Genomic DNA, 26,056 nt, shown 5'->3' on the forward strand with positions numbered 1-26,056 from the left:
TGTTTGCTTGTTTGTTTGATTTGTTTGTTTGATAAATGTTAGCTCTTTCACGAGCCTCGACTCTGTATACAAAAAAAAAAAGGCAGAATGGGTTTCTTAACTAATTTAATGTAATTAAAAGGAGTCAGAATGGGTTTATTAACGGATTTAATCTAATTAAAAGCAGTCAGAATGGGTTTATTAACTAATTGAAACTAATTAAGAGCAGTCAGCATGGGTTTATCAACAAATTTAAACTAATTAAAAGCAGTCAGAATGGGTTTATTATCAACTAATTGAAACTAATTAAAAGCAGTTAGCATGGGTCGAGTTGTCAACTTTGAATTTTTGTGGCAGTTGTTGATTGGGTGGATAAGGGAAGTGTAGTGGATCGTGGCTGTGGTATATCAGGTAGTGTAGTGGATCGTCGGTGTGGTATAGCAGGCATTGTAGTAGATCGTGGGTGTGGTATATCTCGAATTTCACAAGGCCCTCATGTAAAAGGTTCGTTAAAATTGATGGATCGAGGTGTGGCTGGTAGAGTTGTGAACTGGACACTTGAAAAATAATTGGTATATTGATAATCGTGTTAAAATGATAAAATACCATAAAGTAAAACAGAAGATACAAGCAAACATGGGGACAAGTGCATGTCCTATCTGTGACTCCATCCACCGTAGCTTGGCACATGGATGGTGAAAATTGGAAATGAAGACTAATGGGAATTGGCGTCTTGTCTCACTGAGCAAGGCATTGGGCCAAGTCGACCCTCCAACATTGATTTGACCTCCTGCTGTTATCACGCCCACCATGCATTCATTTTGGGTATATACCGTGCCTGGTGGATTTGTATGCAGCGTTCAGAGTGAAATTCTGATATCGCCTTTTTACCAAGATGGACGACATGGTCGTCCATCTTGGTTTACTGCAGCATACAATATGGCACCTCAAATATACATTGCACAGTATAAAGTGGAATGGTCGCCTGTGCTGCGAGGGTTATATATGATCAGATGTGCGGCGTGGTTGATTTGATGTCGTATTAATTGGCTGAACAAGTCGTGGTTCACAGTGTTGGCTTCAACTAGATGGATGGAACGTAAGGGGAAGCGTGAAGAGGTGTAAATCTAAAACGATTCATTCAAATTGTGAGATGATCCTTTGCACAGGTAAAGCCATACCTGTGCCTTGCATGAATCTCTCCCCCTAAACATCAAATCCTTGATTCCTGTGTTCGAAGAGGTTTTGTGATGGATCTCGATTGTGCAACATCTCATTTCACGGGGTTTATTGAAGTAACCGGATTCTCCTTGAGCCAATCTTTATTCCTCTTATTTGTTTTTTTTTTCGGATGCAACACATGGTTGCAGGTGGCATCATTTGTTGGGGCGCAGCTGTGGCACTAATGCAGTGTCCCTCCCCTTTGGGTTAAAGCAGGAATTTGCAATTTGTTCAAAGTGCCGGAGACAACTCAACTCCACGAAAGACTGTTTGATCTTTAACGCCCACCAACTCATGCAGGTAGACAGGATGTCCAGTTTGAAGTCCCTCTGAGGGACGACACACACATTGATGAATCAGCCTGCCTGCGGTGACTTGGTTAATTGGCTGGAATGAGTTGTCTTTGTCTATTGTCCTGTAATATGAGGCAATGGAAAACAAGAGGATTCACTGTAATCATACATACACCTGATTGTAGCTCCTCGTATTTTTACCTCCGCCACCAAAGGTGGATGGAGGTGATGTTTTCACCCCTCTCTGTCTGTCTGTTTGTGAACAAAATATCTCAAAAAGTTGTGGACGGATTCGCACGAAATTTGGCAGAGATGTAGCGTATGTGACGAGGAAGAAATGATTAGATTTTGGTGAAGATCCGGATTCGGATCCGGCTACTAGAATTTTAAAGTGATTCTTCACCATTGGGAGATCGGGCCAAAAACGATACATAGCGGGATATCTCAAAAAGTTGTCGACGGATTTGGCCGAAACTTTATGGAACGGTTGGGTGTCTGACGAGGACAAATAAATTTGATTTTGGTGAAGATCTGAATATGGATTCGAATATGGGAATTATTTAATTTTTTAAGTGATTCTTCACCATTGGGAGATCGGGCCAAAACCGATACATTGCGGGATATCTCAAACAGTTACGGACGGATTTGGACGAAACTTGGTGGACCGGTTGTGTGTCTGACAAGGAAGAATCGATTCGATTTTGGTAAAGATCTGAATATGGATTTTGATATGAGAATTATTTAATTAAGTAATTAAGTGATTCTTTACCATTGGGAAACAACAAAAAAAACATGCATTTTAAAGGCCATTTTCCCTGCTAGAGCGGGGGTTAGCCTTGCGGTCCCCATGACAATCTTCTCCATTTTGCCCTATTTTCTGCATCTCTCCTTGTTAACCCCCTTGCCCGCATTTCGTCTTCCACCATCTTTAGCCAAGTCTTTCTCGGTCTTCCCCGTCTTGTACTTCCTTCTACATTCATTTCCATCACTCTTCTCAACCAGTCACTTTCATCCTTCCTCAACACATGACCAAACCATCTCAACCTGTTCCTCTTCACAGCATCAATCACAGGCTCTATTCCCATCATCTTTCGCAATTCATCATTTGTCTTCCTCTCTCTCAACGATACTCCGCACATCCGTCGAACCATTCGCATTTCCACCCTTTCCAACCTTCGTTGCTGCTCTACATTCATTACCCATGTCTCGCTCCCATAAATCATAACACTTCTCACACATGCAGCATACACCTTTCCCTTCAGCTTCAACGACACTCCCCTCATCATCAGCACGCCACTCAATTCCCGAAACTTCTTCCATGCACATCTCACTCGAGCAACCGTTGCCGAGTCTGATCCACCTTCTCCATTCTTCTCCATTCTTTACCATTGGGAGATAGGACTAAAAGCGATGCATAGCGAGATATCTCAAAACGTTGTTGACGGATTTGGACGAAACTTGGTGGACCGGTTGTGTGTCTGACGAGGACAAATAGATTCGATTTTGGTGAAGATCTGAATATGGATTTGGATATGAGAATTATTTAATTTTTAAGTGATTCTTCACCATTGGGAGATAGGGCCAAGCCCGGTTGTGTGTGTGACAAGCAAGAATGGATTCGATTTTGGTGAAGATGTGAATATGGATTTGGATATGAAAATTATTCAATTTTTAAGTGATTCTTCACCGTTGAGTGATATGGCCAACCAGGTGGAGTTATGCTGTCTACTAAGTGCCGTTCTAGTCGTACCTGAATCATCCAAGAGTAAAAAGGCCCAAAAGGAAAATGTATTGACTTAGTATTTGTAAGCGGGAACTGAATTGTGTACAAACTAAGTTGGCATTGGTTATATAAAAAAGGGTTACATCAGTACATGGTATGTGCATTTATCTCCATCACGTGTCTGGCGTACGAATTGTATCGTTTAATGAGCTTGTGTTAAGACTTTAAGAACAGGACAAAACTCTTTGATTAAAAACGAAAATAACTTGGACATTTATCCAGCTCCCTGACACCTGTCTCCCTCAGTCTGCCCTTCTGATCACTGGGGTTCGAATTGCATCCACTCGTGCAACTGCAAGAACAAGGCATCGTGCAGCGCATATGATGGAGAATGCAAGTGTCCTGCAGGCTGGGCCGGTCTGTTCTGCACCCAGCGTGAGTTTCCATTACTCTCATCAACATTCCAATTTTACTATGAATTTTTTTTACTATACACAAAAGCCGGCTCCACGTCGACACAGGCCTATCGGCGGGTCGATTACCACCAGGTCTGTCGGCGCTCCTAAATGTCTGCACAAGGGAGACGCCAAAGGAATATTTTCAAATGTGGATGCTGAGATTGCGTACTGAATAGGAGCGTAAGCATTTTCGCTCGGTCACACAGGCCCGGTTGTAATATTTCATTGGAAGGTTGATTGATGGAAGGAACTTCACAAAATGATTTTTGAGCTGTTTGCTTTGTCAGGCTCGCAGCTGTTGCCATCATGGCCTTGGAGTTGTGAAAGGCCCTTTCAGACCCGTTTTATGGTAAAGGCCAATACATGTAAAACATATTTGCCAAAATCTATCCTCGCAATAAAAAGGCGGCTACAAAGCATGTGGCCTGATAAGCTATTGGAGAATCATTTGGGTTCAGGACCTGTGTTTTTACTATGTATGCAAATATGGTGGAATTTTAACCCTTTCCTCCCTCCTCCTGTTCCCCCAATCGTTACCTCCAAAAATGCACCTTCCTTCTCCCAAAGTCCTTTATTTTCTTTCTCCACACTTCCCCACTCTCCTGTGACCCTCCCTTACATATGTAATTAAACATAAGGCCCTAAGAAATTATTTAGGTATTATGGCCATATTTTTCTGTTGTCTTTAGGTTTCAGGATACTCCTACTATTATTAGTCGTAGTACCAGTAGTACTAGTAGTAGTAGTAGTAATAGTAGTACTTGTACTACTACTACTACTAGTACTACTACTATTATTACTATTTGTCCAAGATGCATCAGCCCCACATATTCCCACATTCTTGTGGGGTCAGCTGTAGAAAGTTTCTGGCCCAAGCCTATAACGAACTCGCTGACATCACCTGATGTGTGACTGAAGGCGATTTTGGGTAGTTCAGGGTGCCGGCGATAGCGTCCACCAACTCATGATAGCAGATGTTTCCGGATAGCAGAATACCCGGCTTCATGTCCATCCGAAGGACGGTACAGTTTGTGCTGAAATGACCCGCCCGCGAAGCACCAATCTGACAGTAAGTTGAACCCAGACAAGACAGCTCAAAGGTAAGTAGCTCTTCATCATCCTGTCGGACAAGTTTCAGGGTTTTAAAAAGCACATAATTGGCAATATGAAGATGAGTTGTGTGATGATAATCTTTTATTGGATCATAAATTATTATTATTATTGCTATCTACCATATAAAACACAGTCAGTTTGTGTGTTTGTACAGGTGTCTGCCCCCTCCCCCCCCTTCATAAAGGTAAGTTTTAAAGGCCAATCTATTAACACGAATGTGTGTTCACTACGGTCTATCTTTTCAGGATAAAACAAAGTCGAAAAAACATTTTCCATGAAGGAGTATTTATGTCTCTTCTACTGGAATTGTATACGGTGGCTTGCAAACCGAGCCTCAAGGGCGGTGTACAGAAGCGTTGTTTTTAAATAACAATAAATACAAGGCGCAGAGAGGTGAAATTCGCTGCACGTGATGTGCAACGTGCGGAGTAGAACGAGTGCTCATTTACGTCCGTATGATGTGTAATAAATAAAGAAGATATAAGCACACCTGACACTACCCGGCGTTGCCGGGGTGGGAGGGGGTCGCTTTGACAGGCCCCTCTGTTTTGGGCGAGGGGAGGAAGGGAAGGAGGAAAAAATTTCCTGGGAAAAGAGTGCTTCATAACCTCAGTGTTGCCCAGGTAAAAAAAAAGGAAACTGTAATACCCTCTGCCACCAATACCAGGTGGCGCTAGACGCTACACATTTACATAGATAATTTACGCCCCTCTCCCGGTCCCCCATACCCTCGCATGAGGCCGCGGCCACATAGCCTATGTTACCCCCCAGACAAAATTGCATTTGTATTTGTACTCCGAGTAAAGTATATCAGAGTTTATAGCTGGAGTACCCGGCGTTGCTCAAGCGAAAAAGAAACATTAACATATTTGAAACTAGCAGAGGTACCCGGCTTTGCACGGGAGTGGGAGGAGGAGGGGAGGGGGAAGAGGAGGGGAGGGGAACGGGGGGGAGGGGGGAGGGGGAAGCGGGGGAGGAGGAGGGGAGGGGGAAGAGGAGGGGAGGGGAATGGGGGGGAGGGAGGGGGGAAGGGGGGGAGGGGGGAGGGGAAGGGGGGAGGGAAGGGTGCGGGGGTGCCCAGGGGAAGAAGGGCCCCTCCCCTCCCCCTCCCCCCCCTTTCCCCTCCCCCCTCCCCCTTCCCCCTCCCCCTCCCCCTTCCCCCCTCCCCCTCCCCCCTCCCATCCCCTTCCCCCTCGTTCCCCTCCCCTTCTCTTCCCCCTCCCCTCCTCCTCCCCCTTCACACCAGGGGGGTTGACTCAGCCTGTCATCCCACCGAGGTCGGAAGTCGGAACTCATTGTCGTCAAATAAATGTAGCCTGTATGTTTCACTCTTTGTCACATGCCGTTGGTCCCATGTCAATCGGATGAAGTTGAAAAATTAACGTTACGAAGGTTCTCTGGGACGTACTGATTCCGAATAATGAAGTTGAAAAATTAACGTTCCGAAATACGCTAATTACGCTAACAGAAGCGCTGGATGGAGCACTGCGCTCCCTCCCTTAGATTCCCTCCCTCTTCTGCTAGCGCTAATTACGCGTAACACACTAATTTTAAAACCCGAAGTTTTTTTAATTTTAAGGTGTGCTGTAGTCAGAAGCGCTAGAAGCGCTGCGCTCCCTCCCTTCGAATCCCTCTCTCTTCTGCTAGTGCTAATAATACGCTAATTTTAAAACCCGAAATTTTTTAAATGTTTATGTCTCCGTGACATTCCTGGGACCATCCCGAGTCGAACAGTACTTTCCGCTCGCAAATCCGTCCACGGGTTCTCGAGATCTTAGAGATCATAGATAGAGGCCAACTCTACTTTATATATATAGATGAGGTTAAATATAATGGAAAAGCAATTACATCCAAATCAGAATCCATCACAAATGTCAAATTATCATTTCACCTTTTCGTTGAATATATGCTGCTGAATGTGCCGTTGATCACGTTTCTGAGTTAAGAATGATGACGTTCAGGAAGAAGAAGAAGCCTTACCACCAAATTCGTACACTTCCGGAATTGTTTTATTATTTGTGTTCAAATGTCTGGTGATTGTTTTGTATTTATTTATGCGAAAGCGTACTTGTATATAACTCTCATTAATCAAAAGGCTTAGGCACTACAGAGCGGTTGTTTTTAATCCAAAAAAACGAACTTTTTAATTTTTTTCTAAATACATATATGAAATTTTTTTTGCCTTTAAACACTCACATGCAGTCACTGATGAACCTCTGAAAGTTTGATGAAGATCCGTTCAGCCATCTCTGAGAAAAATGGTGACACAGACAGACCAACGGCTCTCCTTTCTAGTAGATTATAGAAATACCTACATAGGTGAAGGAACTGAGGCAAGGAAGAGATTTTCTATGTGACAGTTATAGAGTGCGTATCAAAAAAAAGGTAATCCGAATTCAAGGAATTCAACTCGGTCATGTGTGACAGAGCAATGATGTATGAAAGGCATCAATTAAAAGCTGAAGATCTCCTCATAATTGGTAAACCACATGTAAATTGTCAAACTAAATAACCTTTGTATATTAAGAAGTTAATTTAAAATAATTTTTAAAATTTTAAATTAAAATAATTTAAAATAACCTTTGCATATTAAGGGGTTAATATGCAAAGGTTATTTAGTTTGACAATTTACATGTGGTTTACCAATTATGAGGAGATCCTCAGCTTTTCATTGATGCCTTTCATGCATCATTGTTGTCACACATGACCGAGTACATGTTCATTGAAAATGACAAGTTCAAATCGCATTTTTACAAGTTTGGCTAATTTACAAGTTTGGCAAGACAGTTTGAAATGGACACATTACTTGTCGACTGCCAAGTTGATTATGTAAAATTGTTAAGCTGGGCTGGTAATCATCGGTTGCGTCATCCTTTGTTGAAGATGGGTATTTAAGATGGGCCTACAGTGTATGGGTTTAGAGACAGTCTGAGTCATTGAAAAGATGGTTCAACTTACGACTGAACAGTGGACCTTCATGGTTACAACCTTTCACCAAACTGGAAGTTTGCAGCGAACTCGTGATGCATTCAGGGAACGTTTCCCAGAACGGGAGCCTCCAGCAGCCAAAACCATCTGGGCGAATGTTAGAAAATACCAAGAGCATGGCACTAGTCTCAACCGCAACAAGGATAATTCTGGTAGGAGGCGCACTGGGCCATCGGAAATGAACATTGCAGCAGTAAGGCAGCAAGTTTTGGAGCATCCTAGGGATACCAGCACAAGACGAAATGAGACGGGATTGCCTTCGGCAACATTCAACCGAATCACAAGACTGGACCTCCACCAACATCCATATTGGATTCACATCCGGCATCAACTTACGCCAGGGGATTTTGCCAGGAGGCTGGTGCTTGCCAGATGGTTGATAGCACGTTGCGAAGCAGATGTCAATTTCCTGCGGTATCTCGTTATCGGCGACGAAGCTGCTTTTGCCATGGACGGCAAGGTCAATACCCATAATGTTCTTGAATATGCACCGACAGGACAACCCCCAGAATTTAATTTTGACACCAACATGAATCGACAAAAGTGGACTGTTTGGTTGGGACTTTGTGGAAATGGTCAGGTGATCAGACTATTTTTCTTTCATAGGAATGTCAATGGTAACAGGTATCTGCAGATGATCAATGATGAAGCTTTACCGCAGCTGGAGGAGAACTTTGAGTGACAGGTTCGTGGTGTCTTCAGATATCTCTGGTGGGCCCAAAACGGCACCCTAGCACATCGTCTTATCGCTGTCTGAGATCGACTGAGGGAACTCTTTGGAGACCGAGTCATTGCCCTCAACCATGCAGTGGAATGGATGCCAAGATCGCCTGAACTCACACCATGTGATTATTTCCTTTGGGGACATTTAAAGAACAAGGTGTTCGTAACTCCTCCCGGTGATCTTGACGAATTGCAGGGCCGTATTCGACATGAAGTGGATGCTTTGCGCAATGACCCGGCCATGGTGAGACGAGCAGTTCAGGGCATGCTCCGCCGCTGTGAGCTTTGTGTTGAAAGGGGAGGTGGACATGTTGAAGGTGTGGGTGCATAAAGGCCAATGATTCCTGAGAAAAGTTCACATCTGACGTTCATTTTGCACCAATTATCCTGACTTGCATCGATTAGCCAAACTTGTAAAAATGCGATTTGAACTCGTCATTTTCAATGAACATGTACTCAGTCATGTGTGACAGCAATGATGGATGGAAGGTATCAATGGAAATCTGAGGATGTCCTCTTAATTAGTAAACCACATGTAAATTGTCAAAATAAATAACCTTTGCATATTAACCCCTTGAATTCTGATTACCTTTTTTTTGATATGCACTGTATATTTGGTTTGTAATATGTTACCCATCAATGAGAGCATGTATCATGAATCCTTTATTCATGACTCTAAGCGTCATGGCCATGGTGATAAGCCTGACTGCCATTATAGTAAGACTGTTTCATACACTCAGCCATCTGCTTCAGCATATGCTTGATAAATTGCCTCGTTTGCAACTGTAAAATCTGAACATCTCACCGGATAAAGCAGAAACCTTTTGGAGTGTTATGTATTTGTACAGCACCGATTCATCTGCGAGTGAAACCAAAACTGATACCTTTAAAATGTAGAACCAGGAGAGAGTTCATCGTGAAATTTACCTCGAAATGGAAGAGCTGTTATATGAGTTCCCTTATAGGGGAACTTTGACGCAGGAGGAGGTCATTAGGCCCATTAAAGCCTATGTTGTTATTACCAACCTGTTTTTGTTTGCTTGTGCTCTATCATTTTTAAATGCTTTGTGTCAAGGAAGAAAGAAGCACACACCATTTTTAAAGTCTTCGGTATGACTCGGCTGGAGTTCGAACCGCCGACGTCCTTGACTCAGAGTGGACGCTCCAACAAGCAAAAGTGCACAAGATCACCTTCAAGCTGCTTTGACCAAGGCCTTTGGCAAGCTATGTGGTCGGTCACTTGGACAGGTTTCAATAAGCTACATCAAGTGGGTGACCCATTACATATTTATGATCTCGCAAACAAAAACAATCAAGTCGGTTCCATACATTGACCTCTACTGGTATGTTTGCCGGTTTGTGGAGTAATGGTCTTGGCTCAACCCACGTCCAAGATGCATGCACAGTTTTTGACTATGCCCCTGAAAGGCCCTTTTTGAAAGTGGGTTAGTAATCAAGAATCAAGGGGCAGCAGATATGGTATTTTTTTGGATTTTTCAGACAATTTGTTGACCGGAAATTGATGTATTTATGGGCCGTTTATAAAACAGGTATGGGCTGAAAGGATATACCTGAGGTAGAATAGTCTGGTCTGGGTTTCATTGCCGATTGTTGAAAAAGAAACCTGCCAACCTGGTGTTTTTCAAGCAGGACCCATGCCTGCTGTGCATCATTGTGCATGCAATTCATTTTGAGGGTACATTGGGCCCCTTTACCCATCTGATAGTTTTGGTTTGGTGCTTCAGATGCCAAATATCACACGGTGCTATTCAAAACGAGTAGGCCATTGAGTGAGTTACCCTGGCAACTTCCTGCCCCTTTCTAAAGCTGCTTCTGCAGCACCCCACAATGGTGTAATGACTCCTCCAGCATAAATTCTCAGCTATGGAAAGGTTTTCGATGACTTTTATAGACAGATGTGAACTGGTGAATTGAGAGGGCGTTAACCAGCAATATTAGCAGCAACAATAACATAAAAGGTATGGACAAATGGAGGGGTTTTCGAAGTTTCCCATCTCATTATTATGCCCAGTATGTTAAATACTGTGTATGTGTATGCATATACTCTTCTCCCATTTCCTCCTTCTTTTCCTATTCCCAACTCATCCATCTCCACATTTGCATGTGTAATGCAGTGGCACAGCTGCACCCCCAGGAAATTATGCTACCCTCAGCCGCGTGCTGCATGTGACAGAATAGTAATACGAAGTACATGTATTTTTTTCGATATTGCCTTTACAGTTCTTATGTTTGAACACAAAGACATAGGTGTTGATATAAACTGAGACACGCTGGTGTAATAATCTCAAATAGTTCCTATTAACATGCAGTTGAGCATTAAACCATAATTATTATACATTATTGATTTAGCAAACTTTTTTTTTTGCTGATTTATGATTTGTTTAAAGGAATTGTGATCAATTAATAATCACTCCAAGTATAATTTCTTCCAACAAACCTGACAAAACACCTTCTTCATTTATTCATCATCATAATGTTTGTGGCTTAACAAATGCTCTGAAACTTTTACTCCCATTATTTTGCACTTTGTTCCGTTTTATCCGCTTTTTATGTGCATCTCGAGTTCCACGCGAGATGTTCAGTTATAACTTAATTCAACAATTCTGATTTCACTTTTTCTTGTATCTCGTGACTCAATCTGATACTTTCCAGCTGAAGATTCAGATACGGCTCTGGACTCATAAATCACGCCTCAAACATCTCGCCATCATTGCACAGAGCGGCACTTGGTAGAGAGCATAGTCTCGCCTCTCGCGCTCATTTGGAACTAAAATACCATTGTTAACTGGAAATGCTGCTAATATGGTCCATATACATGTAGCATCCATGCACGCTATTATGTCAAATCCATTGCCATTATCCGTTGCTTTATTTTTTGATTATTATGATATTTAACGACCACTTTTGTGCACATAAAGCCTAAATGGCGTTAATGAAGATGCAAATGTAAAAAAAAATCATATTATGTTCTCAATGGCTAATCAATCGTATGTATGAAGTTCCGCATGATCTGTTAGCGATCGATCGATTAAGCGATTGTGAAGATTTTTACATTTTCATTTTCAATCCAATATGGCTGCCAGACCATGTGATCGATGACGGCATAAATTAAATTCTTCACTCGCATCGGGTCATAGATCGATAGATGACATTTAAGGTTTTTAGGTAAGGATTTCAATTCAATCAATTATGGCTGGAATATCACTTCACCAATGACGTCATTGCTATCAGTATCACCCTATATACCCCTCGGGGAGTTCATGACATTTTCCAAGTTTCATTTTCTTTTGTTTAGCGGTTTTGGAGAAAACTACATCCAAATTTTCGTTTAATACAATATGGCTGCCATACCATGTGACATTTGATGTCAGAGTTATTAATAAAATATTCGCTATGGGGAGTCCATTCGATGTTGAAAATTTTGCATCGATCGGACAAGCGGTTTCAGAGAAAAAAAAATTTTTTAGTGATAAAATATAGATGTGGATCCCCACACAGACAGACAGACAGGCAGACAGACAGGGGCGTTGCAATATTGTCTCACAACACCTTTGGGGTGAGACTAACAACTAATGTCATTTACTCGAAAAACAACTGCCAGTGTTCCTTGCTATTATGTGACACTTGCATGTAACCATTATCAAATATGGTATTACGTTCCCTGCGTACATGGTAAATGGTTATTTCCAGTTTATTGAAGGCATGAAGCTCCTATTTCCATTTTTCCTGAACGGTCAGTCTGGTTATGTCCTTGGTAGGTCGCTGTTGGTCCATTGAGAGTGCCTCGTGGCCAACGCAAGAAGGAGACCAGTGTGAGCCCAGTGGCTGGTTAGTGCATGAATTTAGAATTGGTCCACGGTGCTGGCACACAATGGCCCTTTCTTGCAAAAATATACCGTGGCATATTTAATGACCACCACCAAATGCAGGCAGAAGTGTCCCCAGCCTAATGTACATCCAAAGGACGGTCCACGCTAAAGGAACGTGCTACCTGTGAAGCACCATTGAAGGTGACTGTTTAGCAAAGGGTCTGGGGAAATTGAACCCTGACTAAGATATCTTCAAAAGGGAATGTGCTCCCTCCTTGCTCTCCCACCATCACCAAATCCACTTTTGTTTTATTTGTAAACCCGAAACATTTTCACCCCATCTACATTTTCACCAAACATTCTACGCATGGAAACAACTCCTGCTTGTCTTTTCAAAATCCACCAATGTGGCCTACTTTTTCTGAGGAACAATCGAAATACATTTTCTCTCCAGAATTATTTTTCTGTGGTCAGAAGCTCCGGTCAGGTCATCTCTTGTAATTACAGTGGCATCGATAAAACTCATTACATTATCGCCCGCAAAGAAAAGGTCACTCCAATTTTGGTCTTCAGGAAATGCACTGACCACAGGATAGACCATGCAAAGCACGCCGGGACACTCACATCCCCTGGGAAAAGCTATATATCTGTGTCTGTAAAAGAGCAAACTTAAGGCCAAATATATGCAGCACAAACCTCATGTGTGACGTGTGTGTGCGCGTGTGTATCTGCACATGCTTTTTGCATCACCACAGGTTGCCCCATGGGATTTTTTGGAAAGAGCTGTGCCCAGCTGTGCCAGTGCGAGAATGGGGCTGACTGCCATCATATCAGTGGGCTGTGCTCATGCATGGCTGGTTCCATGGGCGTGCGGTGCCAGATCAGTACGCCTCATCACCACATTCTTCATGCGGCAACATCCACATTACTGCCCTCTTTCATTCGCTCACTTCCTGCACATCATTTCATTTTGCTCTCATTACAAACCCATTGCACATCTCGCTACCCATTCCCGGCCATAAATAGATAGATCACCGGTTTTGATTTTTGGAGGCACTATTAGTAATGTTTGGGGCCTTTTGAGATGCCATAGAGACATAAATAAGTGCTTTGTTCGATGAGGGGTCATGTCATGTCAGACAAATCTCTATGAATATATAGTTTTGATGTTGTGAAATCCATGACCACCAATAAGTGCATAGATTACTAAGTTTTTTTTTTAATTATTTGTCTTGTGTGGTTGAAGTACAGCACCTGAGGTCTGATTCGATTTTGAAATTGATGACATTGGTTCTGAAACTAATATAATGATCACCTCATTCACGACATAGATTGTTACGGGCATATCAGGATTATATGAAACCAGGAGCACACTCCTTGACAACTTCACACCACGTTAATGCAGTCCTGAGAAAACACCTGTGACTTACAACCGGAACATACGAGCGCAGACTGTCATTGTGTTTACACATTATAGAAGCTCCAGTTCGCCCACATTGCGGAAACCGACTTTTCCCTCCCGAGGGTTTCTTTCTGTATCCTTCTTGTCCACCCCATGCATCCTCTCCTGCCCCAAATTCCTCCCCACACCGATTAATGTGTCCAAGTCTCCATATGTCTTGGCCTTCAACTTTGCTGCTGGTTTTTCCCCCCTCTCTCAACTGTTCCTTCGGCCTAATTCATTCAGCGTACTCATATGATCTCTTCCACAAGCCTCGACTATGTATACAAAAAAATTAGAAAAATAAACCAGGTTAGATAAATACCGACATATATATATATATATTATATACATACCAGCTAGAATCCTAGATAGTGTTAATGCACACATTCAAGATTGTACCAAAGTGGTTCAAATTTGATGCGGAGTTTTGTTCATGAGAGATAATGATATCTGAAGATTAATCACCTCTGAATCTTATAAAAATAAACCAGGTTAGATAAATACCGACATAAATAAATAAATATATATATATATGTTTATTTATTTATATTATATACATACCACCGAGATAGTGTTAATGCACGCATTCAAGATTGTACCAAAGTGGTTCAAATTTGATGCGGAGTTTTGTTCATGAGAGATAATGATATCTGAAGATTAATCACCTCTGAATCTTAGAAAAATAAACCAGGTTAGATAAATACCGACATAAATAAATAAATATATATATATGTTTATTTATTTATATTATATACATACCACCGAGATAGTGTTAATGCATGCATTCAAGATTGTACCAAAGTGGTTCAAATTTGATGCGGAGTTTTATTCATAAGAGACAATGATGTCTGAACATTAATCACCTCTGAATCTTAGAAAAATAAACCAGGTTAGATAAATACCGACATAAATAAATAAATATATATATATATGTTTATTTATTTATATTATATACATACCACCGAGATAGTGTTAATGCATGCATTCAAGATTGTACCAAAGTGGTTCAAATTTGATGCGGAGTTTTATTCATAAGAGACAATGATGTCTGAACATTAATCACCTCTGAATCTTAGAAAAATAAACCAGGTTAGATAAATACCGACATAAATAAATAAATATATATATATATATGTTTATTTATTTATATTATATACATACCACCGAGATAGTGTTAATGCAAGCATTCAAGATTGTACCAAAGTGGTTCAAATTTGATGCGGAGTTTTGTTCATGAGAGATAATGATATCTGAAGATTAATCACCTCTGAATCTTAGAAAAATAAACCAGGTTAGATAAATACCGACATAAATAAATAAATATATATATATATGTTTATTTATTTATATTATATACATACCACCGAGATAGTGTTAATGCACGCATTCAAGATTGTACCAAAGTGGTTCAAATTTGATGCGGACTTTTGTTCATGAGAGATAATGATGTCTGAAGATGAATAATCACCTCTGCAGCGATGGTGGACGGAGCTTGTGTTTTCACCCATGTTTGTCTGTCTGTCTGTGAGTAGAATATCTCAAAAAGATATCGATAGATTCAGACGAAATTTGGTGGACGGGTTTGGTGTGTGACAAAGACGAATTGGTTAGATTTTGGTGAAGATCTGGATGCAGATCCAGCCAATCAGTGGGACAGGAAACGTAAAGTGTTCTTCTTAACAGATGTCTGGGCTCTACCAAGTGCAGTTCGAGTTTTTTTTGTGTTTACAAAGGGAATTTGTGTTTCTAGTGTTGGTAACCAATACCATAATCAAGGGTTTCCTGCTTTAATTGTCATGTTGAACAAAAGTAAACTAAACAGAAGTTCAGATCATATTAGAACCATTAACAATTATCTTTCAACGTTTCCCATAGTGCTCCTCTGCCCTCCCTGTTTCCACTATGTACATGGATGTCCACCCTGACTGTCTGCAGAATGTCCATCTGGATTCTTCGGCTTCGGCTGCCAGCAGCATTGCAAATGTTTTCACAATAGTTCATGCAATGCTCTGACCGGAGCATGCCACTGCACCCCAGGCTGGACGGGTTTGCACTGTGATCAAGGTATGTGGAGATAGCATAGGGGAGACAATTATTATTTGGGGGCGGCAGTCGGCCAGATTGAGAAAGGGGATGATGGGCAAGAGCCATGGCAGTAGGGGAGTGTGGAGTGGAGGTCAAAGGTTGGCCCAATTGGCTGAGATTGTGTGTTGTAATCTGCTGATTGCAGGTTCGATTCCCGACTTTGTTGTGAGAGTTCATTGTTCTACCCTACTTTGTTCATTCCCCTTTTCTCCCGCCTCTGAAACAAACTCCCTCACTCTCTTCAATCCCACTCCTCCCTCCAGGTATTTAAAACAGCTGTTCACCACCATCTCTTATCTTCCCCCATCCAAAACCTTGATCTATTTCTACCCCCACTAATTCACCCCAGATCCAGTTTTCTGAAATACCAACTTCTCTCCTGGAAGTCCAAGCAGTGTCCATGTGTTTTATACCTCTCCCACCCCCCCCCCCCCCCTTCCCATGCCTCCTCACCCCAAGCCCTCTCCCTCCCACAGATCTCCCGATGTCCCTGTTCTCAAATGTTGTACTTATGTGCTTCCCCCTCTCTCCCCATCTTGTCTCCCGCTCCTTTTATCTTATGTTTTATGTGTCAGTTTGTCTTTTTGTGATAAATGTTAGCTCTTACACGAGCCTCGATCTTGCATACAAAAAAAAGAAAGAAAAAAAAAGACGGTAAACTCTTCAGTGTGTTTATTTGCCTAGAAACTGCTTCACGAGAATCGGAAACAGTGTGGTCATGGATGGATGGGAGGAGTGTGGAGTAGGGTAAGGAGGTTAGAATGATAAAATAATAAATGGGAAGGTAGGTACACATGTGGAGCATTTGGAGAGAGAAGGGGTCGTGAGGCTCAAATTGTGCCACATTTCTGTATCAGTATGTAATAAATAGATTGCTCTCAATTGAAAACTATAAACAAAGATCACGAGGAAGCAGATCACTCCCCGGGGCCTCTATCCGACTCTTTTTGTGATTAATCCTTGAAGGAGAAAACGAGATTAGTTCCTTTCTTTGCTCCTGTAGCTCGAACCATAATGATGAGGTTTTTTTTTACCACCAATGTAATATGGGATGCATTGCATGCATTAATATGCAGTAATTGCTGCTGACTATTTACCTCCCAAGGTATTTCGATGAACGTGACCGCAAAGAATAATGCCGTTTCCCCAGTTTAATACAGTAGCTTCAAAAATGGAAGTGTTCGAGTAAATCCCACAATGTTGTGTAATAATAGTGTGTTGAGAAGGCAGGCGCACGTCGCTGACACGGAACGCGAATTTCATCTTACATGAGCAACTACTAATATGAACATCGTTGGACTTGGATGGGAAGGAATGAAGTGTTTAAACATAAAACGATTTCGGTTATCCGAGCAGCGAGTACCCGTGGAAAATTGGCGTAATGTAAAATGTGCCCAGCTCCCCACATCCTCAACCCCACTCCCAATCCCAATTCCTCAACCTTCCACCCAACACCACGTCCTCAATTCCCTCCCAACCCCACGTCCTCAATTCCCTCCCAACCCCAGGTCCTCAAACCACTCCCAACCCCAAGTCCTCAATCCCCCTCCCAATCCCAATTCCTCAACCTTCCACCCAACCCCACGTCCTCAATTCCCTCCCAACCCTACGTCCTCAATTCCCTCCCAACCCCAGGTCCTCAAACCACTCCCAACCCCAAGTCCTCAATCCCCCTCCCAATCCCAGGTCCTCAAAGCACTCCCAACCCCAAGTCCTCAATTTCCTCCCAACCCCAGGTCGTCAAACCACTCCCAACCCCAAGTCCTCAATCCCCCTCCCTATGCCAAGTCCGCAACCCCACTCCCAATCCCAGGTCCTCAACACCCCTCCCAACCCCAGGTCCACAACCTCCCACCCAACCCCAAGTCCTCAACTCTCATCTCAACCACAATTCCTCAACCTCCCCACCCAACCCCAAGTCTTCAACCCCATCCCAACACCAGGTCCTTAACCCCCATCCCAACCCGAAGTCCTGAACCCCCCTCTCAATCCCCCTCCCAACCTCAATTCCTCAACCCGCCACCCAACCCCAATTCCTCAACCCGCCACCCAACCCCAATTCCTCAACCCACCACCCAACCCCATGTCCTCAACCACCCACCCAACCCCAAGTCCTAAACTCTCCTCTCAACCACAATTCCTCAACCTCCTCACCCAACTCCAAATCCTCAAGCTCCCATCACAATCCCAACTCCTCAATCCTTCCTACCTAAAACCTCAACCACATGCTCTGCCCTCCCTCGCCCCAACTCTGTCCTCCCCTCCCCCTTTCTTCTTAAATTCCTCAACTACCCTCCCTCCCCCCCCCCCCCGCCCCCAAAACCCTGAGTTTTCAACCCCATTCTCCTTACTCTGTCTCCTCTGTGCCCGCAACATCGAACTGTCCTCAACCACCCCTCCCAATCCCAAAGCCTCAACCTCACTCTCCCAACTCTCTGCCCCCTAAAAACCCCCAACCTCACTCTCCCAACTCTCTGCCCCCTAAAAACCCCCAACTCTGTCCTCTCCTCACCTTTCTTCCCGTTCTTAACAACATTCCTTTTCCCGTTAGTTAAGAACAATGTTAAAAGTAAATAGAAGGCAACGTTAAATTCACAATCTCGTGGGATTCCATAATCTCGCGAGATTATTCAGTAAAATTGCGGATAAGTAAGCTAAATTATAAAGAAAAAAACAAACAAGGTCATTGATAATGGAAAAATAATATACAGCCACAACTCATTGGACAAAGACGTTTATAATAAGGATGGTCATGGGTTTCATGGCCAAATAGTTTAAGAGAAAATCGACTTAGAAAAAACAGAGAAACAAACAAAATAGGCGTTTTATTTATAGAGAAAAAAAAAAAAAAAACCACCTTTAGAGGCCATTAGAGGTTTTATTTATAGAGAAGAAGATTATATTGGACAGATGGAGTAAAGACATCCTGGAGCCATCAAGAGAACTGTCACGATAGCCTGATGAGTCCCCCAAGGCAGAAACAGCTGGCCATTAGTTGTATTTTGGCTAAAGTGATGTTCTAAAAATATACCCATCTTGATGATACCCCTAGGGGGACATGGAAGGCAGTTGCATGGAGGGCGGCAGAGGGAAGGATAAACATCTGGCCATGATTCATTTTGCTTGGAGGAATTGGCCAAATATGTGAACAAGTTGAAAAGTAGACGAATATGAAAGTGATTATGGGGTGCATCTGCTCTTTTATTGATCGTTTTGGCCATAAGCTGGAATTCTTTGTTGCGCAAACATTCGGGAGGGTCGATTTTTTAAGTCCCCTCTGCGCTGCCCTAAAAGGCCGTGTTCGTTGTCAGAGCAATAAGCTGAATTTGATCTCGAAAAGGAATCGGACGCTAATGCAGAATTCAATTCCCTTTGCACTTTTGGAAGCAAAACGAAGCTGCTGTAATCAAGTTGCGCGTGTCTTTGGAATCCATTTCCACCGGTACGCAGTGTATTCACATCACGTGATATTACTGGTGAAAACTCGTGTTGCATTTGTGCTTTTCATGGGAATTACTACCTGTAGGGTTAGTTTGGTGCGCATTTTCCAAAACGATCCAAAGGTAGTATTTCATCTTCCCAGCCTTTTTCACATCACCCACTGTGGGATACTCGTGTGATCACATCGATAACACGTTACTACTTGTATCCTCCTTATTAATTCCCCATAATTGCGACCTGTAATCCAGTTGGCATTCGCTTGAAAATAATTAATGCAGGTCAGGCGACAGGTATTGAATTGGTTGGCATCAAGAGATTGTATGGCTGCAGATCACGTGACCACTGTTACCACAATAACTGCCACAGGTAGTGAGTTACACAGGGGCACCCTCTTGTTGACTGGACTTGTATTGAGTAGTGCATATACTTACACAGGTTAAAATGCGCAGCTCTGTGAAATCTCTTGATTTCCGGTGTTTTTAGATGTTTTTTCAACCTCGAAAAAGATAGACCAATTTGAAGATTTTCAAATCCAGGGATCAAAACTTTGAGCTGCATGTTTGGGCAGGTGATGGGAGGATGACAAAAACCCTCGTAATGGCCGCTGAGATTGAGATCTTTTTACGGCGTAGCCCATAGGGCAAAGCTGTCGAGAACAGTGTTTGTCTGTGTGTATGTATGTATGTCCACTCAAACATATACCAATCAGAGCTGAGGATCTGGTCACATGACAGGGTGATGTGATTACTTCTGATGTCATTGCGGCGGTACGGCGGCTGACTCTCCACACTCCGGTATTTTGATTCCAATTTCGTTCAGGCCGAACATATCGTCGAACCTGTCATATTTCACAATCGCCATGCTCTACCATAACGTTTTTCATTCAGTGTGAAACACAAACAAACCGATTGTTAAAATGACCATCAAATATTGAAAGCATCAGTGTTACGGATCATCCAACAAAACGGTATGTATAGGCCTTAGGCTTCATGCCTCACCTTCGGGCCGCTTTGGACAAATTAAGCCCAGGTTTCTTAATACAGTCGTGTATCGTTTCAGTAGTATCGTTTTCAAAATAATAATAAAACATCACCCACAGGGTGAACCGTATCTTGCCAAAGTGACCTTGACCTTTGACCTTGACCTTCATAATTTTGTGTGCTAAAGGGTATCTCTAAAAGACTCTGATATGCGAACTTACAAGAGTTTCCAAAGGGAACTGTGCTCTACAGAGTGACCTAAACAATGCAAACTAAAGCAATACAATATACATGAAAAGTGCAGTTTTTTCGTCATAACGCCGTCAAATGACGTCACATTGTCAAACTAGTTATATGTTTGGAAAGCACTCAACAAGGGCTTCAATTTGAGGTACTACTCGATATGGTAACTGAAACTTGAAAATTTTACCTTTTGGTCAAAATTGAATGACCTTCAAAATGACCTTGAAGGTCAAGGCCGATCGACACCAAAAACTAATCAACTGAGCGCCATACCACACCCTATATACCCACCAAGTTTGGAGATCATAAGATCAAAGTTACTCAAAAAATAAGGGTTTCGTAATTTGACCTTGGGGTCAATAATTTTCGACCTCCAGCGCTAACCATGAAGGTCAAGGCCGATCGCCACCAAAAACTAATCAGCTGAGCGCCGGACCATATACTAGATTCCCATGAAGTTTGGAGACGATCCGATCAAAGTTACTCAAAAAATAAGGGTTTCGTCGACCTCCATGATTGACCACAAAGTGACCTTGACCTTTGACCTTGACCTTCAAAATTTTGTGTGCTGAAGGGTATCTCTATAGGACTCTGATATGCGAAGTTACAGGAGTTTCCAATAATAACTGTGGTCTACAGAGTGATCTGAAGGTCAAGGTCAAAGGTCAAGGTCGACCTCCAGCGCTAACCATGAAGGTCAAGGCCGATCGCCACAAAAAACTAATCAGCTGAGCGCCGGACCATATACTAGATTCCCATGAAGTTTGGAGACGATCCGATCAAAGTTACTCAAAAAATAACGATTTCAACATTTGACCTTGGGGTCAATAATTTTCGACCTCCAGCGCTAACCATGAAGGTCAAGGCCGATCGCCACCAAAAACTAATCAGCTGAGCGCCGGACCATATACTAGATTCCCATGAAGTTTGGAGACGATCCGATCAAAGTTACTCAAAAAATAAGGGTTTCGTCGACCTCCATGATTGACCACAAAGTGACCTTGACCTTTGACCTTGACCTTCAAAATTTTGGGTGCTGAAGGGTATCTCTATAGGACTCTGATATGCGAAGTTACAGGAGTTTCCAATAATAACTGTGGTCTACAGAGTGATCTAAACGTGGAAAAAAAATGATTAACCACAAACAAAAAAACAAAAAAAAAAACAAACAAAAAAACAAACATACAAGCTGACTAATACATCTTGCAAAAACTTCGTTTTGGCAAGATAATAATAATATAGTAAATCTAACCATAACACTTTAATCCCAATGTCATGAATACAAAGTTAACGGATTGAAGCGGTGTATGGTTCATGATGCCATGATAGTCCAAGCCATTTAGCATTTGACGGGGAAAAAACTGCAACACTACCGATCTCATTAGTATTGATTACCCTCAAGGTACCTTTATAACATACTAAAAGTATAAAGGTCTAAAAATATGGGGTGACTCTCAAATAATGCAATCAAGTTTTCTCCATTTAGCCCCATGTTAAAAGACGTACATATGCCGCATGCTATGATTATTGTCGCTCTCTGAACTTCTATTGCTTATTTTATACACTGGACCTAATCACTAGCACGATATAATAAATAAAGGATATCATACTGTACAATATTGTATATATAAGTGAAGTTTTTACTGTTTTAGTGTCTTATTTAACCACACCCCGTTTTACAAAGACTGCTCACTCCACAGCAAGCGACGGTACATCATTATTTGTTTGTGAACCATATATATCTTAGTTTTTAATCCCATCAATGACATGTATTTAGTATGTTTAGGTCTATTGGCAATAACATACAGTAATAGTATATTCAACTTTTCTATATTTGCAGGTAATCCAACCCTGAAGAATGGCGGCCAATTCGTGTGTGTTCTGCAATGAATCCACCAACAACGATAATCCAGTAGTGACACTTCGTGAAAAGGGAAGTCGGACTATTAATGTTGTTAGTGACCAGCGCAGTGACCCAATACAGACTGTTCCAGGTCAAGTTGTTCATCAAGAATGCCGACGTGTATACTGCAATCCAATAAAGGTAGCACAGAGTATCAGAGATACACACAGACCAGGCCCAAGTGTATCGCTCCGATCAGCAGAGGAAGCCTTCAACTTCAAAGCAGATTGCCTCTTCTGTGGTACAAAGGTGAACTTTGATAACAGGAAACAACAAGGAGATGTCCACTCTATCACATTTACAGAATGTAAAGATAGTCTTCTGCAAAAGTGCTCAACAAGGAACGATGCATGGGCCGATACTGTTCGGGCTCGACTGCTCATTGTGTGTGACCTTCCAGCGGCAGATGCCGTGTATCACCAGGTATGCAGTTCAAATTTCCGGACAGGGAAACTGATCCCTCTGAATTTTGTACATAATGAAACAGTACAGAAGAAACAGAAATTGGGTAGACGATACAAATCACCACACGAAGGCGGTCGTCCTGCTCTGGATGACAGATGTCAGGCATTTATAAAGGTGACTGAATTCCTTGAGGAAAATGATGACGAACAAAACACAATCTCTGATCTGGTGGACAAAATGGCCGAGTATCTTGCTGACTCAAATGCCGAGTCCTATTCTCAAAGATATATGAAAGACAGACTGATTGAACACTTTGGCGACAGAGTCATTGTCACAACAGTTAATGGCAAATCGAATGTTGCAACGATGAGGCAAACAGCTGACAGTGTACTTTTGGAGTTTCATGCAAACCAGTCTAAGGATCCTATGATTCAGAAGAAAATAATCCTGGAAGCTGCCGCAAAATTCATACTGGATGACATAAAGCAAGTGGAAACAGGGAATGAAACATACCCAACATCGGAAGACTTTGAGTTCAAAGACGCCAGCCTCAACTTTCTTCCTGATACTCTGAAGATTTTTCTTGGAAAGATCTTGAAGGCAAAAGATGTAGAGCTGAAGATAGCTTCAATTGGTCAGGCTATAATGCAAGCTGCACGACCACGTGTCCTGATTGCTCCACTGCAAATTGCACTAGGGGTGCAGCTGCAGCACCATTTCGCCTCTCGTTTCCTTATTGATTCACTGCATGCACATGGGTACTGCAGCTCATACAAGGAAGTCACACGTTTCAACCAAAATGCAGCTGTATACCAGGGTACGGACATACCCAACCACAAGGGAGAATTTGTTCAATATGCAGCTGACAACGTCGACCACAACATTAGAACCTTAGACGGACACAACACCTTCCATGGCATGGGGATAATAGCCATGATTACCCCTGGAACAACACAAGGACATCCGATTCCTAGAGCTCAGGTCACTGCCAGCGACATAGAAACAACTGGAAGAATCCAGATACAGTACCATAGAGCTGACGACCAGGCACTTGCAACCTTGACTTATGGGAGCGTGCCTATCATGAGAGCCCATGATCCCACAGCCAACCTTGATGTACTGTGGAAGACGTCACTGCTGTTCAAGATACCAAGACCTGCATGGTCCGGGATGATGCAACTCTTACATCGTGGTGTCCAGCATTCAAAATCGTCTGTCCTGTTTCTCCCAATGATTGATTTGAGCTCGAGCGACACTACATGCATCTACTCCACTCTCAACTACATTGCGCAACATGCTAAACAACATGATGTACCTACCATCATCACCTTTGATCAGCCACTATGGTGGAAGGCATTGTCGATCATTCTCTCGGAGCCAGATGGAAGCCCCATGCGACGTATTGTGGTAAGGCTAGGTGCCTTTCATATGGAAATGAGCTTCCTTGGCAGCATAGGGCACCTCATGGGTGGTTCTGGGTTGAAGGAGCTGCTAGAACTCATATACGCACCAAATGCAGTGGATCACATCCTAACAGGAAAAGCAATTTCCAGGGCTGTACGGGCACACATCCTCCTGGATGCTGTCCTGAATGCACTCCTCCTGTCTGATCCTCTTGGAGGAACACAATACAGAACTGCAGAAGACTTGCCAGTTCGGGATGAAGATGCAATGAGTGGCTTGGCCGATGATGATGTGATTCATCCAGATGTGAGTAAAGCAAGGACCCTGTATGATGCGTTGATGAAAGGCACACGATCTTCCAACGATGTAGCAAGTGATCCAATCCTTGACAAGATCAGCAAAGTCTTTCAAACACAGACAGAATCATTGACCAAAGACCGAACAGCGAAACTGTGGTTACAGTATATGGATATGGTGAAGATCTTAAGAAAATTCATCAAAGCCGAGCGTATGGGAAACTGGTCCCTGCACCTCGAAGCTGTATCTGATATGTTACCATATGTAGCAGCCTCAGGTCATTCATTCTATGCTAAGTCTGCCAGGATTTACCTGCAAATAATGCACAGCTTAGAACAGGACTATCCAGATGTGCACCGTAAGTTTACTCAGGGCTTCCATGTCGCCCGAAGAAGTAGTAGAGCTTGGGCTGGAATTTCCTCAGACCTGATGATTGAGCAAGTACTCATGAGAAGTATGAAGACCAGCGGGGGGTTAACAAGAGGAAGAGGCATGTAATTCCTGATATTAAAAGTATAATTATATACCATGTGTACCATATATATACCATTATATACCATGTACGACCAGGACCAGTGGTCCCCTCGGTGACTACCTGGTCTCGGTGACCCCCGGACCGTGAGAGGAACTTCGCCAGAAAGTAGTATTATATATGCGCTTTCGCAACGCAATCCCCATGAATTCCACCCAAGAGAAAACTGATGTTCAATGATATATTTCAAGGGTAAGGATATCATACAATTTCAATGATACAATCAAGGATATATTCCCCGAGCAATCAACAACAAACAACCATCAACAATTCCCAATCCACAATCAATTCCCTATATGATGAAGATGGCCATCTTATATATGTGTGTCCCCGTTGGTACTCACGACCCCCTTTTGGTCTCTGTCCCGCACAATGTCTCTGGGCCCCTCCTGACCAAGATGATGGTCGGCGTCGCCGCACTCGGGCGGTTGAACGAACCCCGGGTGGACGTGTTTCCACCGGGCAGGTATCGTACCAGGCACCACGGCTGCAGCCCCTCGTGGCCACGCGAAGCGGGTACGGTAAAGCAAGCCAAAAGCCCCACGCCGCTTGCAACGCGTGTTAGGCCCCAACGTGCGACCCGTACGCGTCTTTTTAGACGGTGTCGCGAACGGTGCCAGACGCTGGGTCGGTGCACGGCCACACGACAGTTTGACGTCCACCGGGCAGGTATCCGTCCCGGTAACTCCTCTCGCCAGACGGGCTCGGGAACGCCGCTTTTCCACACGGCTCAATATCAATCCCACCTTTCGTCGGAGCGGGGCGAGGAAGAAGAATCCTCGTCGCTTTTCTTCCTCGTGTCTTTTCCTCTTCCGTTTCCGGCCTCTTTTCAGAAGGGCTCCTGACCCTCCAACCACAACAACCCTTAATCTACTACACATGGATAAGCAAAGACCTGGATGGTAATTCACATACATTCACATAAATATGTAACACTCCCCCCCTTCAAGAAAGAAAGTTTGAACCCAGCGAAAACTTTCTTTGCCGGCCAATT

At 42.9% G+C, this 26,056-nt stretch overlaps 1 protein-coding gene across 1 annotated transcript in view; it reads left to right on the forward strand.

Annotated features, from left to right (window-relative positions):
• MEGF10 (multiple EGF like domains 10) overlaps positions 1–26,056 on the forward strand; it is a 314,701-nt gene that overhangs the window by 247,966 nt on the left and 40,679 nt on the right. Inside the window, exons 16-18 of the mRNA XM_068109104.2 lie at positions 3,523–3,651; positions 13,084–13,212; positions 15,708–15,836. Coding sequence (XP_067965205.2) covers positions 3,523–3,651; positions 13,084–13,212; positions 15,708–15,836 — 387 coding nt within the window. The remainder of the gene's footprint in view (positions 1–3,522; positions 3,652–13,083; positions 13,213–15,707; positions 15,837–26,056) is intronic.

Source organism: Myxine glutinosa, chromosome 2 (assembly GCF_964187855.1).
Source record: "Myxine glutinosa chromosome 2, kmMyxGlut1.1, whole genome shotgun sequence".
Lineage (NCBI taxonomy): Eukaryota > Metazoa > Chordata > Myxini > Myxiniformes > Myxinidae > Myxine > Myxine glutinosa.